General features: G+C 38.4%; 1 protein-coding gene across 1 annotated transcript in view; it reads right to left on the bottom strand.

The window, feature by feature from the left end:
- The window catches only part of LOC139135840 (uncharacterized), a 68,604-nt gene that overhangs the window by 5,244 nt on the left and 47,325 nt on the right, over nucleotides 1–16,035 (bottom strand). Inside the window, exons 8-17 of the mRNA XM_070703584.1 lie at nucleotides 14,581–14,639; nucleotides 13,940–14,011; nucleotides 13,619–13,687; nucleotides 5,207–5,287; nucleotides 4,018–4,103; nucleotides 3,328–3,418; nucleotides 2,472–2,615; nucleotides 1,738–1,846; nucleotides 1,132–1,256; nucleotides 559–741 (exon numbers count right to left, since the gene is read on the bottom strand). Of these exons, the coding sequence (XP_070559685.1) occupies nucleotides 559–741; nucleotides 1,132–1,256; nucleotides 1,738–1,846; nucleotides 2,472–2,615; nucleotides 3,328–3,418; nucleotides 4,018–4,103; nucleotides 5,207–5,287; nucleotides 13,619–13,687; nucleotides 13,940–14,011; nucleotides 14,581–14,639 (1,019 nt within the window). The remainder of the gene's footprint in view (nucleotides 1–558; nucleotides 742–1,131; nucleotides 1,257–1,737; nucleotides 1,847–2,471; nucleotides 2,616–3,327; nucleotides 3,419–4,017; nucleotides 4,104–5,206; nucleotides 5,288–13,618; nucleotides 13,688–13,939; nucleotides 14,012–14,580; nucleotides 14,640–16,035) is intronic.

Genomic DNA, 16,035 nt, shown 5'->3' with positions numbered 1-16,035 from the left:
TTCGTTAAAATGAAAGTTTTGACTTCAAAAAAATACAGTTTGTAAAATGTTACAATTTCTTTTACTGAGTATAAACAGGGAGATCCAACACATGAACATTTGTTAACTGCAACAGGATATCAGCTGAGATCTTGCAACACTTGTACAACCATGTTCTGACACTGACACTTCACCTTGGAGTGACACAAACCTGTCACATACAATGTCATACTGAAAGGCTGTCACTTTACATTCCACTGTCACAAAATGTCAATGAAATGTGAACACCTGGTTTTCTCTGCTCTGAAACATGGCAAATGTAGATATATGCGTAGCTGCTGATCATATTTTTTGCAAGATCCATATGTCAGGAAGTTTTTTAGTTGTCCATGTCAACCATGGGACACATGCTTTGTCCATTTGCATACAGACAGAATGCAAGCATAAAGTGTTATACTGATTCTTAGGAGGACACCTGTACACCAAACCAGACTATACAAACATCTAAAAAGTGTTGATAATCCTCAAATACAGTTTTGCTGTAATCATCCTTTCCTGGATAACCATTGACACACATACCTTTTTCACAGCTTGCACTTCGTAGCCCAGTAGAGGCATGCTTCCAATGGCGGCAGCGTCCTCACTGGCTTTGTATGTGTAAAGTACTTTATCCTTCAAGACGTACCATAGCCTGTCCCAGTCTTTCTTGTTTTTCCGGCTGATGTAGCCACTCATATCAGAGTCTTTGTCATGGGCTTGTACCTGTGTGTTTTGATGAGAAAACTCTACAGCTTAGTTCTGAGACTAGATGACTGTTGATGTGATGTCATTCTGATTGGTTGGGGAATCTATGGAGTCTTGCTTCAGCTCAATATTTGCAATAAAATGAAGTTGTGGTGACCATTGTGTGTTTACTTTTATGCTGACCCTTTCACTCCATGGTTTGACCCAAACCCATTGTCATCAATAGTGAGTGTAGACCTGTTTACAGGGAAATGGGGATGAACAGGTTAAAGCAGATGTGCAGGACTAGCGAACTAGAACACAAGATTCTTTAATCTCCATAGATAGTGGTCTAAGACCAGGTACACCATGGATTTGCTCAACCATGATATATGGTGAAATTCGCCTTACTTTTTTGTCTTTGCTTACCTCTGTCAAGACCTTTGACCTTGCAGCTGGTGCCTTTGAAATTTTATTCATAAGAAGACCCACAATGCCTTTGGATTCAGGCTTGGGCGTCGGACTTGTCAGGGGTATGGCAGCCTTGCCTTCCTCTGTTGACAAATAATACTGACTTTACTGCTTTGAAAAAAAATGACAGCGAGCAATTCATTGGATTGCCAAACCATAACTTTTTTTTTGTGACAACTTTATAGCATGAATAATTCTATAGGATCTTGATATGGCACACAATGTTGCAGCATGCTATAATTTTTCTAGAGGGATTGAAAATTTTCTTCAAAGTGATGATAAGAAAGCAGCATTTTCAACAAGAAATCTTTTCAGATACATTTATAAGAAGGAGAAACAAATTACAGCATTCCCAGTGGTGTGAAATGATGACCCCTTCCTTATGCCATGTGTACATTTCATTGCCATAGAAAAATAAAGCATACTAAAACAAAAATGTGCCAGATTGTACACAGGTTGCTAGGATCAAAGGCAGCTGGCCAAAAATAATAATGTTCTGTGTGTACACATTTCACTCTCACAAAAACTGACTTTCAATTTCAAGTTCAAAGCCTGGTAGTTTACCTTCCTCACGTTTGTGTAGCATTTCATAGCAACCATCGCAGACTCTCTCCATTGAGTTGTTAAGGTATTCTAGCTGAGCCTTTCTTGACGAGCAGTTGCCGCACACGATCTGTAAACAATCACAGCAAATTTTACCCTATCATCACTATGGTTTGACCCAAACCCATTGATGTCAATGGTGATTATGGACCTGTTTACAGGGAAATGGGGGATAGCATAGCAAAGCAGTGGGAGGGGTTCACAGATTAGAGTATGGTGAATTCATGAGATGAATTCTATTTCATGCATGTATTCTATTTTATATCTGATTTGGGAAAAACATATCTGAGTTCTATCATATTTTCTCCAATGAAAATTTTTACACTTATTTAATAAACTGTAAATTAACGTTACAATTAGGGGAAAAGAGCACAGAAATAAAGATGCATACTGCGAGGACCTTAAAGACTGGATGAGATCTGTCTGAAAAATGTTTTCTCACACACCAATGAACAATCTTTTACTGAACTTTTTCCAAAATTTTCAGCAGCAAAGGTATATGCAGATAATCTGTTTGTCATAATATGTCATATGAAAAGATAAATAATAATAAACCTGGGTACAAATACTGAGAAAAATTATTTAAATGTCATAAAATACACTTTAAATATCACTTTATAAAAGTCTGAGAGCAGCTTTTGAACAAAAAACTTGGACACAAGCTTTTGAATGGTGTGTGATAGATTACAATGTACCTTTCCGCATGCCCTACAGTGGTGACGCCTCCAAGTCATTGAGAAATCACAGGTACAAATAGTGCACATGGTTGTTCTACTGTCAGGGATCCACACTGGAGCTTCTTTGCCCAAGACAAATGATGCATTTTCTTCATCTCCTTGCTAAAACATGAAAGGAATTGGGAGGGAGGGAGGGAGGGAGGGAGGGAGGGAGAGAGAGAGAGAGAGAGAGAGAGAGAGAGAGAGAGAGAGAGAGAGAGAGAGAGAGAGAGAGAGAGAGAATTTTTTATCTCAGTTAACAGGCAAGTTGATTTCAAAAAAGTTGGTACACAATCACTAGAGCATAAATGCTTTATGTATGAGAAAGCAGTTGGAAAATATTTTTATCAGGCCATCATCCAACGGGCGTTAGCCCAATTACAGGATGAGGTACACATAACCCACTAACCCCCAATGGAGCACTGAGGAGTAAAGTGCCTTGCTCAGGGGCACAGCATTGTGCTAGAGTCTCGAACTCACCATCCTCCGACAGTGAGTCCACTACTCTGGACTTAGCGGGTCTTGAACCGTGTCTCGAACTCACCATCCTCCGACAGTGAGTCAATTACTCTGGACCTACTGGGTCTTGAACTAGGTCTCGAACTTGCCATCAAACTCGCCATCAAACTCGCCATCCTCTGATAGTGAGTCCATTACCCTAACCACTGGTCCACGATGCCTCCACAAAATGCATGATTGGATAAAGAAATACTGCCAGGTTTGGTTATTTGAATAGCAAACCTGTGAATAATCTTGTTGCTATGTGATATCACCATGACTCCATCTCGACTACACCCAAAAATGAGAAACTCCATATTCTTAGGAGTTAACTGACCTGTGTCTTCATGAATGTACTCCGTTTCTTCTCAGCACTCTCAATGGTAGCCTTAAGCGTTTCATACCAGCTGTCTCTCTCTTCTGTAGTCCTGAAGGAAAGTCACAAAGAGTTTCACAATCTACTCACGTTTTTCAAAATTAGTGACAAGAATTACTTCAAATGAACCAAGATCTATACTTTTATAAACTTGAGATTTTTTTCTCAAAAAGTTAAAAGACTAGGACCCTAATTTCTTTTCAGATTCAGATGAAAATTATAGGACCAACTCAAATCCCATTTTGGTACCAGAGAAACAAATGACCCAATATTTACTGATAATTTGAATTCAAAATGGCCGCCATCCCTTGTTAACTCAAGGGGAAAATTAGGACTAGGGTCCTAGTCTTTCCCCTTGAGATAACAAGGGATGGCGGCCATTTTGAATTCAAATTATCAGTAAATATTGGGTCATTTGTTTCTCTGGTACCAAAATTTTCTCAGTGACCCCTGTTTTTTATTCTCGATTTGTCAAGAGAATGATTGAAAGCTTTGTTGAGGAAAGTCTGAGCAAAAGTTTAAGTCTTTCAATTGAGGCGCTTACCACATTAAGTGAGATTGAGAACTAAAATTGAGATTTACAGCTACAATTCAAGCTGCATGTACGGAATAAAAGTAACACACCAGAAAGTGAAACTCTGATTAGATTACCTCGCGTAAAGGTTGAATGACCTCACTGAGGTCCGAATACTGAATTCTTTTTGAAAACTTGAATCCTCTTGGTCTGGAACTGAAACCTGATAAAAAAGAAATGGGATGATTAGACAGAGACTGTTCTAGTTTCAATGATTCTTCTGCAGATCAAAAGAATAAATGACTTTGACTTATTGACGTTATTCCTTCTGTCTATCTAAGTAAACATGTAAAATTTGGACATCCAAATACTTTGAGCACAGGGGGAAAAAGGCAGAAAGCTGAATTTTTGACAATAATGTTAGAATACGAGCTGAAGTGAACCAATGTTTATATCTCAGTCAGAGTATAATGTAGTTGAGGAAAGTTTGAATTAAATTGAGAAATATCCATCAGATAACAGGTGAATTTTGAAGAATCTAGACAACTGGCTGTGGATGGAACATATTGAGATTGTTGGTGACAGACAATTGATGTACTTACTCTTCACAACTAAGTTTTTTCACTCCCAATGTTTTGCAACCTCGAATACTACTTATAGTGTCATTTTTAACTATGTTTTACTACAGTTCACTAAAACTGATAAATGATGCACTAAAACCAGACATAATAATTACATAAATATGCAAATCATCATGTGGAGTTTGTATGTAAAGTTCGAAAGAATTTGAGTCCAGTCCTAATCAGTCTGGTACCTGGGTGGCGAGAGCAAGATTGACAGACGCCGGAATAGCAGTTTCTGAAAGAAATGTATCGTGCGGCAGGTACAGAGCTAACTCCTGATATCACTGTTCAATTGGCAATTGTAATATACTATGACTAACGGGTCATTGATTTTTCTTTCCTTTAAAGAATGTCAACTTCATGTCTATGTCTTCCAATCCTGTAGTTATCTTCAAAATGTGTAATCTTTTTATTTTTGCTTGTCTGTATTTCATATGAATGTTTATAAATAACATATCAAAGCTATCTGACCATAAATCACTGTGCACTTTTTGTTAAGAGATAAAGTAAACAAAAGATATCAAGTTATGTGAAATGAACTTCCAATGTTCTTCTGCTACGATTAATGTACATTGACTGCCAACATGGCTGCCAAATCACAACCACATAACACCTGCCAGGGCAGAGTCAGAAAAAAACTAGATAATTGAGGGATAGCCATGGAAATCAAAGAGCCTACATGTCTTGAGCAGTTGTTACTTACCTTCATACCGGGCAGTGGTAAATGATACTTGAGTTTGTACTGTCCGCCATGTGGGACACAGTAAAGTAACTTATCGTTAAACTGAAATACAATGAAAAAGAAAACAAATAAACTAAATTGACAATTACTAGTATTTCATATCAGTGAGTATCAATGGCACAAATAAAGTGATCTGAGTGGTTGAGACTTGAAAATAATTGTGCTATGTTTGCGATATAGCATGGTTGTAATACGCGCAAGAGAAAATTTCCTTCTTTAACGTTTCACGCCAGAATTTCAATATACTGTTATGATGTAATAGCAATAAACCATCCCAGCAATGGGTATACCACTCAGTTTTGACCAGTTCACGATATACATGTACTCGCTATAGCTCTTGCATATATATTATGATCTGGTCAAAATCTCATGGTATACTGTTGTTTGGCATGGTTTATTGCTTAAAAATCCCATGAATTTAAACTCATTTTTACTTTATAGTTTTCAGAATTGAATGACAAAATAAATTGACATGCGTATGTATGCCATAATTTGGCTTGTGTATGTATGCCATAGTGTGTTGTCCTCATAACAAGTTTGAGACAAATGAATTCAGCAATGTCAGAGAAACAGCTCCCGATAGACAGTTCAAGTTCTGGACACTGTCCAGCCGGGACTGATAAAACAGAAACTAACTTCAAGACAGCTGTTTAAAGATGGCAGAATATCACTTAGTTTATGCAAAAGTGGAGACATGTTTGCAACCCCATGCCTTCAACTGTCAGCTTTTTTCTCTGTTCTGATATTTTGCTCCCTCAAAATGTTGTATGTGAAATACATGTAGCTAGGGTAAGTGTGACAATGTACAGACTGTATTTGTGTCCGAGTATAAACCTGATGTAGATCACATCGTTTTAATCGTCGTTTTAATCTTCCTCAAGTTTGTTTATGAATGTCTGGACTTTACTCCACAACTGTTACTGACAGCCGTGCCTTCCTGATTTTGGAACTACATTGGTTTTAGTTTGTCTTGTTGGCCTTGACATTTCCACAGTCACCATTCTTTCAAGCCATGCCTTCGTCAGTGTACACAGCTGCCACCTTGATTCGTATCGGCAAGAATGTCATAAATGACCGCCTATTGTCAAGGGTAACCACCACCTTATGGAACAGACTCAAAGATGCGAATATATGTAAGACTCAGAATACCAAGAGAGGCTACTTTGCAGGCAGACAAAAGCAACGTCGCATTCAAACACAAATAACGCCGCACCACCTGTTTAACTCTTGTGGAACAACCAATCAGATTTCCCGTGCTGCTTATGGCAATCTGATCAAGATTCCTCTCATCGAACATTCAAAAAGCAGAACTGAATCGTCTCAAATCAATAATCAGCATCACAGAAATACTCTACGTTGCTCCTTCATGAATTGCCGATCACTTTGTAATAAGTCCACAGCCATCAATGAATTCCTGCAAGATCGCCACTTAAATGTCTTAATGCTTGCTGAGACATGGCTATGTGAGGATGAAAGTGATTCATCCCTCATCACAGAAGTCCTTCCGCCAGGTTATAACATTATCAGTGTCCCGCGTGAAGGTCGTGGGGGAGGCATCGCAACAATCTACAACTCATCATTGTCAGTGTCCCAACATCCAGTCCCTACTTCAATCAAATCAGTTGAATTAATGGAAGTTCGTATAAAGACTCCATCGTCGCATATTACTCTAGCTACGGTTTATCGCCCTCCACCAAATAAATCAAATGGTTTCACCGTCGATGACTTCATCAATGACTTCACCGATTTTTGTCTGGTCATCTTACTGATAACTCGCCGCTTATTATCGCTGGCGATTTCAACCTTCATACTGATAATCCGATGTGCTCGAATGTCCGGAAATATTATGACATCCTGGAATCATTTTCTATGCGTCAATTGGTAACTTGTGCTACACATCGTGCTGGTCATACTATTGACCATATCATCACTCGTGCCAATGACAGTACCATCGCTGATGTTTGAGTCGAACCGATTTATGCAATCTCTGACCATTTCCCAGTGCTATTCTCCATAAACAATTTCTCTCATGTCAGAACCACTCGTAAATCCGTTATTTCAAGAAACATGAAATCATTCTCGGCTAAAGAGTTCGCTGCAGATTTATCTGCATCTATCCACCTCCAATCAGACGACGACATAACTGCTAATTGGGGTCTGCTCAATAACACAGTCCGCAATACTTTTGATCGCCGTGCACCAACGCGTGAGAGACTGGTCCCAAATAGGCGACCAGTTCCATGGATTAATCAGTCAATAATTGATGTGCGGTTGAGAAGAATGAAGGCAGAAAGAGTATGGAGAAAAACGAGATTGGAAGTACATCGCCAGATTTACAGAGCGTGTCGGACTGACGTCGTTCGTCTTGTTGAAGCTGCCAAAAAGAGCCATTACGTGGGACTTGTCGACGATTGCGCAGGTAACCAAAAACAGTTATTTCAGGTCGTAAAGGGCCTCCTTGGTCATAATAATACTTCCGCTGTTCTACCAAAACATGATGACTCTCCGGAATTAGCAAATCGTTTTGCTAAATTCTTCTTAAATCACGTTAAGTCACTAACTTTGAACCTTGGTACTGTGTCTGGAAATTCTAATTACCATCATTCACAGCCCGTGACTGTATTGAAACCAATATGTCGCCTAGACGCCTTTAAACCTACAACTGTTGATGAAATTGACAAGTTGATTCCTTCATCACCTTCATCAACCTGCTGCCTTGACCCGATTCCAACCAAGATCTTCAAACACCCTGATATTACACAAGTATTGTTACCTCACATCACTGAAATATTCAATAGTTCTCTATGGTATGGTGTTGTACCCGCTCATTTCAAGGAAGCCGTCGTTAAACCTCTCCTTAAAAAGTCGTCTCTTGATCATGATGTTCTTAAAAATTTCCGTCCTGTATCTAACTTGCCATTTTTGTCGAAGATCCTAGAACGCATTGTTGCCCAGAGGCTTACTTCCCATATTATTAACCATTCACTGGATGAGCCATTGCAATCTGCATACAAGCCAGGACATAGCACAGAGACTGCTCTCCTAAAAGTAACAAATGATATTTTGCTTGCTCTTGATGAGAAAAAGGATGTTTTCCTTGTATTGCTGGATCTTTCTGCAGCATTTGACACTGTGAATCATACTATTCTACTTAATCGTTTAAGAGACCGGTTTGGTCTTTCGGAGACTGTCCTCATGTGGTTTCAGTCATATCTTTCCAATCGCACCCAGTGTGTACTTGTGAATTCCACCCAGTCACCATTTTATCTGCTTGACGCTGGGGTACCACAGGGATCGGTTCTTGGACCTATACTTTTTAATATGTACACTTCTCCATTAGGCGAATTAGTTTCTAGCCATGGATGTCTGTATAGTTTTTACGCAGACGACTCTTCATTGTATCTGTCTTTTACCAAAGATAATGCTGCTGCGATGCTTTCAAATCTTGAACTTTGTATTTCTGATGTCAGGTCTTGGATGTCTGCAAATTTTTTGTGTTTAAATGATGATAAAACTGAATTTGTTATTTTTTCTGCTACTTCGGGTGATCTGTCTGCCAGAGGGATAACAGAAATTCGTGTTGGCGATGCTCTGATTCCCGTCCATTGTCAGGCTAAGAGCCTGGGAGTCCTCCTTGACTCCTGTCTGACAATGAAACCGCATATCGGACAGATCTGCCATTCAGCCACTTTTCATTTGCGTCGTATTGCACATGTCCATAAATATTTATCTCAACCCGCTACAGAGCAATTGGTTCATGCATTTATTACATCACGAATAGATTCGTGTAATTCACTTTTACTGGGGCTCCCTAAGTACCAAATCAGCCGTATTCAACGGATTCAAAATATTGCCGCCAGAATTGTAACTCGTTCCAAAACCACCTCTCACATCACTCCAATTTTGTATCAGTTGCATTGGTTACCTGTTTCAGAACGCATTGTTTTTAAGATTTTAGTTCTTATTTTTGAATCGATTCATAGGCTTGGACCAATTTATCTTTCTGATATGACCACATTATATGTTCCAAATCGCAACTTGAGGTCAGCTGATCAGTTTAAACTTTGTCCTGTTCGATCACGTACTAAGAGCTATGGTGATCGTGCTTTTAGTGTTGCAGCTCCTATTCTCTGGAATAATCTCCCGTTTAGCATCCGCCAGTCACCAAACCTATCTGTTTTTAAATCAAATGTGAAAACTTTACTTTTTAAAACTGCTTTTTAACTATTTTTAACAACTTTTTGTGGTGTAACTTTGCTTTTTAATTATTTTTTGTAATGTATTTTTTATTTTTCAGCGTCCTTGATCACAATTTTTGTGGATACTGACGCTTTATAAATAAATTATTATTATTATTGTACTTGGGCTTCAGCCCAAGTACATTTGTTTTCATTCCGTGGGAAAAAACTCTGTAAGGTATAACCATTTCTGGCTGAGACCAGGGAGGGCAAAATGTCTTGGCTTCATCTTTCTTGGCATAATAAATGGCGTAATGATGCTAACTTAAAAAAGTGCTGCTCTCAGCCAGTCATGAATAAGTGAGATGTGAATATAAATGCTTCTCTATCTGAGTTTTTGCCACAAAATCTTCTGAATATAATCAAAATGTGCATCGAAATGCAACAATTAATGCACCCTCCGTTTCCTAAGCGATGGCACGACCCTTGCTACACCCACTGGACGAGCCAAAGTGGGAGGGGTAATTTCAGTTTGGTCGAACAGGAGGGCTCGAGACCAGAATTTAACATTTAAACTTGAAACATGTTTAATCACTGACAAGATGTGGACTAGTGTTAATCACAGTGAAAGTTTGAAAAGGAAAGGTTTTATATCCCGGACACAATGAAAAACATTACGACTGGAAACTGCACCCCAGTTGAGAATAGTAATGCCCACAGCGATGGAGAAAACTTATCCTTGAGCTGAGAAAACCAGACCATCATTTCGAAATAGAGCTGCAGATTCGAGAAGCTCGTTCAAAATAGCTAGGTACACCCCATAAAGGGGTGGTTTCGAGTTTTGAGGGCAAATTTCGCCTCCTTCATATAGAAATCGTACGTTTGTTTTTCCAGGAGAACACACCATTTGACACAAAATTTGCATGTAAAGGGGTCGCCAGTAAGTACGTGGTCAAATCTGGCATAAGAAACAATATGAAATGTTGGGTAAAGCCAGTCAAAATAAAATGATTTGAAATTTATATTTTTTAATATTTTATATTTGGTAAAGCCAGTCCAAATAAACGATTTGAACTTTTGTGTTTTGTAATTTATACCACTGCAGTAACATTACCTTTTTTTGACAACATCACACAATGTAATACGTTTTGAAACTGAATACTCCGACGTATTCTGTGTCTCCTTTGCTAAAAATACGGTATGCCGATTACCATGTAAGGAGATGATGACGTCAAGACAGATTTGTAGTGCGTTTGGTCCTGGATGGTGCACGAAGTTTTGTCGAGGTAGCTTGCGTATTTATTTCCTAAATGGGAGAGATTAGGGTCGATCTAAACGAAGGCCGAAGAATGTTATGATACTCTAAGCGAGCTGAACTCTAACGCGAATGGTTGGATAATTTGGAGGATGTCTAGAACCGGGGTCTAGAATGATCTCGTCTCATTAAGATTATTTGGCGGTCAGTATTGAATTTCAACTGCGTCACAAGTTTGCAAAATGAGTATTCCGTCGAACGGTCAACGAACGATGTTTTAGAAATCTGGAGACATGGCACATCGCATTTTTATTTTAGTATTTTATATTTTACAAAAGATTTAAGAAGCAATGATTTTGTCGAAAATTCTGAAAAAAAATATAGGAAGATTTGATCGCAAACACATTTTCACTTGGGGTCAACTAGCCCTGCGTACGATGCTGTGTGTTCCGCTACAGCTAATCGCCCCGCTCACCACAGCCCTGCAAAGACCCGTACGTAGGGTCGGTGACTTCAAATCCATTTTGGGACTTCACGTAAAAAGCCAAATTACTGCCGAAATTCAGCGTTCTTGGGCCCAAGTCGTATCCCAGCCTACCTCAGCTACTCGATCGCTTCCAAAAATGACAGTCTTTTATTCACTTCTCGTAAATAACCGTCGATGTCGGCAACTCTCTCGCTAGCCCTGCGTACGATGCTGTGTGTTAGCTGTAGCACATAGCATCGTACGCAGGGCTAGGGGTCAACCGGATGCGCTATTTTGCGGGTTGCGGTCTGCGGGTTGCGGGCATGAAAAAATGTGTGTTTTTTGATATCATTTTCGCCCTTCTCACACTTCAGATTAGTTCAACCGCCGATAAAAGCACAATTTTCAAAATCATTTTCAACGCCGTTTCAAATAATTTTATTGTGGTGAACACGATTATAGTCCTAGGAAACTTTTCAAAGTCACGCTGGATCAAATGCTTGAAGGGGGCATACCGGCATGGAGCGACTATCATACTGCAGGTGCAAGTCATACGTTCATGATATTAGGAGATAAATTATTGAGAGCTGCAGAACACAAACTCATCCAAAAATATTCCTATTAGATCGATTCCTGAAAATAAGGCAACGCACCGGCGTGTTTTTCCCACTGAAATTCTCGCGTAAAATGTTAGCAGAATGTCGTTCTCTGAGGTCGCGACCTCGCTTGAACCGAAACGGCAAAGTAAACTAAGTCCTTTGTTGTACGTCTTTTTCTTTTAAAGATTTCATGAAAAATACACGGCATTTACAATACACATCACTTCTACGCTTTTTTAAGTCAAATCTTTCCTTATGCATTGCATTTAACTAGGCATTGTTTAATATTCTGTATGAGTTGCCCTGGAACCGAATTGTGAATGGATGCATTACAAAGAATTTACTTCCTATGGCCTGATACTAGAAATGTAACAATTTTCATTCCGCCATAAGTGGCGACATTTCCGAGGCGCGATTTTTTTTTGTCAGTCTGGTATTACGTATATTTCTCACTCACATCCATGGCAAGAAAGAAAAGTGATTCAGATCCCTAATTATTTGTAATGGCCAGGCAGCTCGGAATAAATAAATTGGTCCTCGGAATCGCCGCTTTTAGTTTAGCAGATTTTGATTTTTATCAGAAACATGACGTATTTTCACCCATTTGGTTTGGTCTGTTATAGCATCTTTAGTCCAAAAAATCAAGTTTACAGCATTGATGTTTTCAACAGCCTTCAAATATACAGTATTACGTTAAAATACACCATATAGTAGTGTTTCATTAATTTTAACCATCTTAGTGACCTGATGGTGAAATATGGACTTCGCAGGAAAAGGGATACTGTACGATAGACCTGATCATCATTATTGATAATAGACACATTCTAAAGGTTTTATTTCTTATATACTATATGCCATATTACATATATTAGAAATCTAGCCATAATTCTAAAAACCCGCAGCCCGCAGCCCGCAACCCGCACTTTAGCAGATACCTCGGTCAACATGGGGTCGCAGCCATGTTGCCTCAAAGCTTATTTCTGTCTGCACTCAAAAATGTCGGATATGAACCTGAAAAATCGATGCAATTTCGTCAAAATTCGGCGAAATTTCAGCCTATAGACAAAATTTCATCTAGGTAAGGTAAATTTACTGAAATTTGATCGACAAATAATCCTGAGCTTGAACGTGACAGCTCGCCTTCTCTGGGAAGTCAAGTATCCAGCTGCCCATACACAGTTGCCCATATGGCCAGGTTTATGAGATTGTTTTCAAGCGAGCGAGCCAATAGAGCTAGAGGTCTGATTTTTGGTATATAGGAATAACTTAGCAATACAATTATTTTGACAAAATGTCACGTGACCTCAATGACCTTTGACCTCAAATAGATATATTTGTCCACAACTCAGTAACCACAAGTGCTACACCCTTCATATCTGGTATGATGGGACACCTTATGACACCACATATTGTACCTCATTAATTATGCGCATATCTAATTCTGAGCAAGCCAATAGAGCTGGATGTCCGATTTTTGGTATATAGGGATAACTATAGGGTAGAAATCTAAATATGCCCATCTAAATATTAGACATCTACCATCGAGAACAAAAGAAATTTGCTGTAATTTGAATATTTAAGGAGTTTAAGCAATTTTCACTATAAATAAAGAACCCCTGCCTCAAACTCCACAAAAGTTGCTAGACATATTTTGCCGTTGTCATGCCATTGCTTCGTTTAATTACCAGTTAATCAAATGCCTAATTGACAGGAGGAAATTCAAGACCATATTTGAATAGTAGTATATATTGTCCTCAAAATTACTCTATCACGGCCCAAGTACTCATTGCCTTCAGCAATACTGCCTTGTTATTATTATTATTATTATTACATGATCATGTACGGTACATGTAAATAGTTGAATTTCAAACCTACCAGGAAAAACATCCTAGGTTGTAACTCTTTCCGGGAAAATTTCCTCAGTTCACCCTCTTTGATGAAAACCTGGAACAGTAAAAAATATGGGAAACAAGATGCTGTAAGAATGGAAATCTTTAAAAGATGGAAAATATTTAAATTAAGCAGCTAGTTTCCACATCTCATGACTGGCTGTGAAGGCCCTGTTATTATCTTTTAACACAGGATCCTGTGGTCTGATCCAACCGTCTTACACGGATCCAATTATCTTACATCAGTAAGTGGAAGCCATGTACAGGTATACATTTTTATAGGGGTGGACAGGGATAAGATACTCACCCTACTTGGTAAAATGAGTTCTACGTTTCCTGACATACTTCTCTGTATCTCCAGCATCTTGGCAAAATTTTCCTGGAAGGGAAGACATGACATTCTTATTATTGGCACTGATATAAGAACAGCGATGACTTGCTCGTGGTAATGTAGGCATCCGTGTATATGACTAGCCCAGTGATGTGGGCATACATGTACATGACTAGCCCAAAGAGAAGACGAGAGGTCAGTGTAACAGAAAAGACTTAGGTAACCTGCAACAAGGGGGTCACTTTCTTCAAATTTATTGAAACGCTGATATTTACTTAGAGGTCTACATGATGGAAACCCACATGACAGCAGCTTGATTGGTTCTGTAACTTCACATTGCATTAAACTGGATGCTGCATGACTAGTGTTCCTAATCTTCATAACAAGAGCTTTCTGCCTGTGCTCACTGTGATGAACACATGAATGCATATCACGTTTTGACCTCAGTTTTCTCATTTACACACTTCATATTTTGTTCATATGTATCATAATTATATCACCATTTTAACAATAATGAACACATTGAACTCTAGACAGGATAATCTGTCAAAATACTCAAGACACCTGATGCTGCTTGGGTTTTTTCCGTGAAAGATGTATCCCATTTGAATACTCACTATCTGTCTGATGCTTTCATTTGCATGATTTGCGACTTCACTGACAAGTGCAAGTGCACCTGAAATGTCAAAACATGAAATAAACAGTGTGAAGATGACTAAAAATTTCCTGTTTCCTAATTTATACATGTACTTTCACTGTAAAAGTTAAGCCATCAAAATCTTATAGCAGTTTTTTTTCTGATTACTTCATGAAAAGCAACAAACCACTTCTGCTAATAAGATTGAATCAGAAATTCATGTTACAGCTGTATGATGTAATCTGTACAGAATAAGACTTTTTACTGGTATCATCTGTGAATGTGCATGTATTTTACTACTTTTTGAAAGAACATACAAATATCAGAAAATTCCTGGGTTTTTTGAGAGAGAATTAGAACTTACGGAATTAAACAAATGCAATAAAAGTTATTATATTTGATATGCACATCTGTGATTGATTCAAATGGATATGAATAATTTCTCTTGAAACCAAAAGGAAAGTTTCATAGAACCGCATGACTGTCGACGGTGGTACATATGAAACTAAATTACCATGACAAGCACAGTAAATTGATATACCATAATAAAGTTTGCCATTTAAAAAAGGGAAGTGTAAAAACAATTTGCTATGACCTTTGCCAAGCAGTCTAATAGAGTTATGTTGGTCATGTGTGTCCACATATAGTAACTACATGTATTTACTGTGAATCACATGACCTGATAATGTCCCTGGCAGCCATTTTCTTTCATAGTCTGGTAAACAAGTGTAGCTACTTTCTCTGATCTTTCCATATTTTTGCAATGAACACTACAAGACTTTAACACATGAAATGACATAATAACTATGGAAAACACAGCATAGAGAGAACCATTCCTCATATATTAGTTCGGCACTCATATGTAATTTCAATTTTTTAGGAACTGCTATCAAAATATTCCATTCTATAACAAAGTGAAATCTTGGTTGTTGGATTGTTGCACATTTTAATGGTTACTGATTTTCTACCTCTGTATTTGAGTGAAAATTGGCTAAACTGCAAATGCAGAAAAAAATACAATTCCAGTTTTGTCAAAATAATTTTTGGCAAGATTAAAAAATACCGCAATTATACGGTGTCGCTCAAATTTGATCAGAATTGGTACATATCAATATGGGTACCAAAGATCAACAATAAATGTTGTTTCTATCTGTTCAGTGCAGGAAAATTCTACGTTGATGTTATGACAATGATTTCTGCACAGTACAACCAGTGAAACAAGAATGACAAAAGTAATTAAGGTCTGAAACTTTAGGTACTGGAGGTCAACTTTAGCAACATGCATAGCAGAAAGGCAGCTAACCCCCTTACTGCCTTAGTTTGACCATAGACGGTCTTCCTCCCCTCTACTGACGGTCTTCCTCCCCTCCACTGTCTATGGTTTGAGCAGGTCTGTTAATATGTACCAGTTCAATGACAATGACAGGAAATGACT

Source organism: Ptychodera flava, chromosome 6, assembly GCF_041260155.1.
Source record: "Ptychodera flava strain L36383 chromosome 6, AS_Pfla_20210202, whole genome shotgun sequence".
Lineage (NCBI taxonomy): Eukaryota > Metazoa > Hemichordata > Enteropneusta > Ptychoderidae > Ptychodera > Ptychodera flava.
This window is presented reverse-complemented; position numbering and strand designations above follow the sequence as displayed.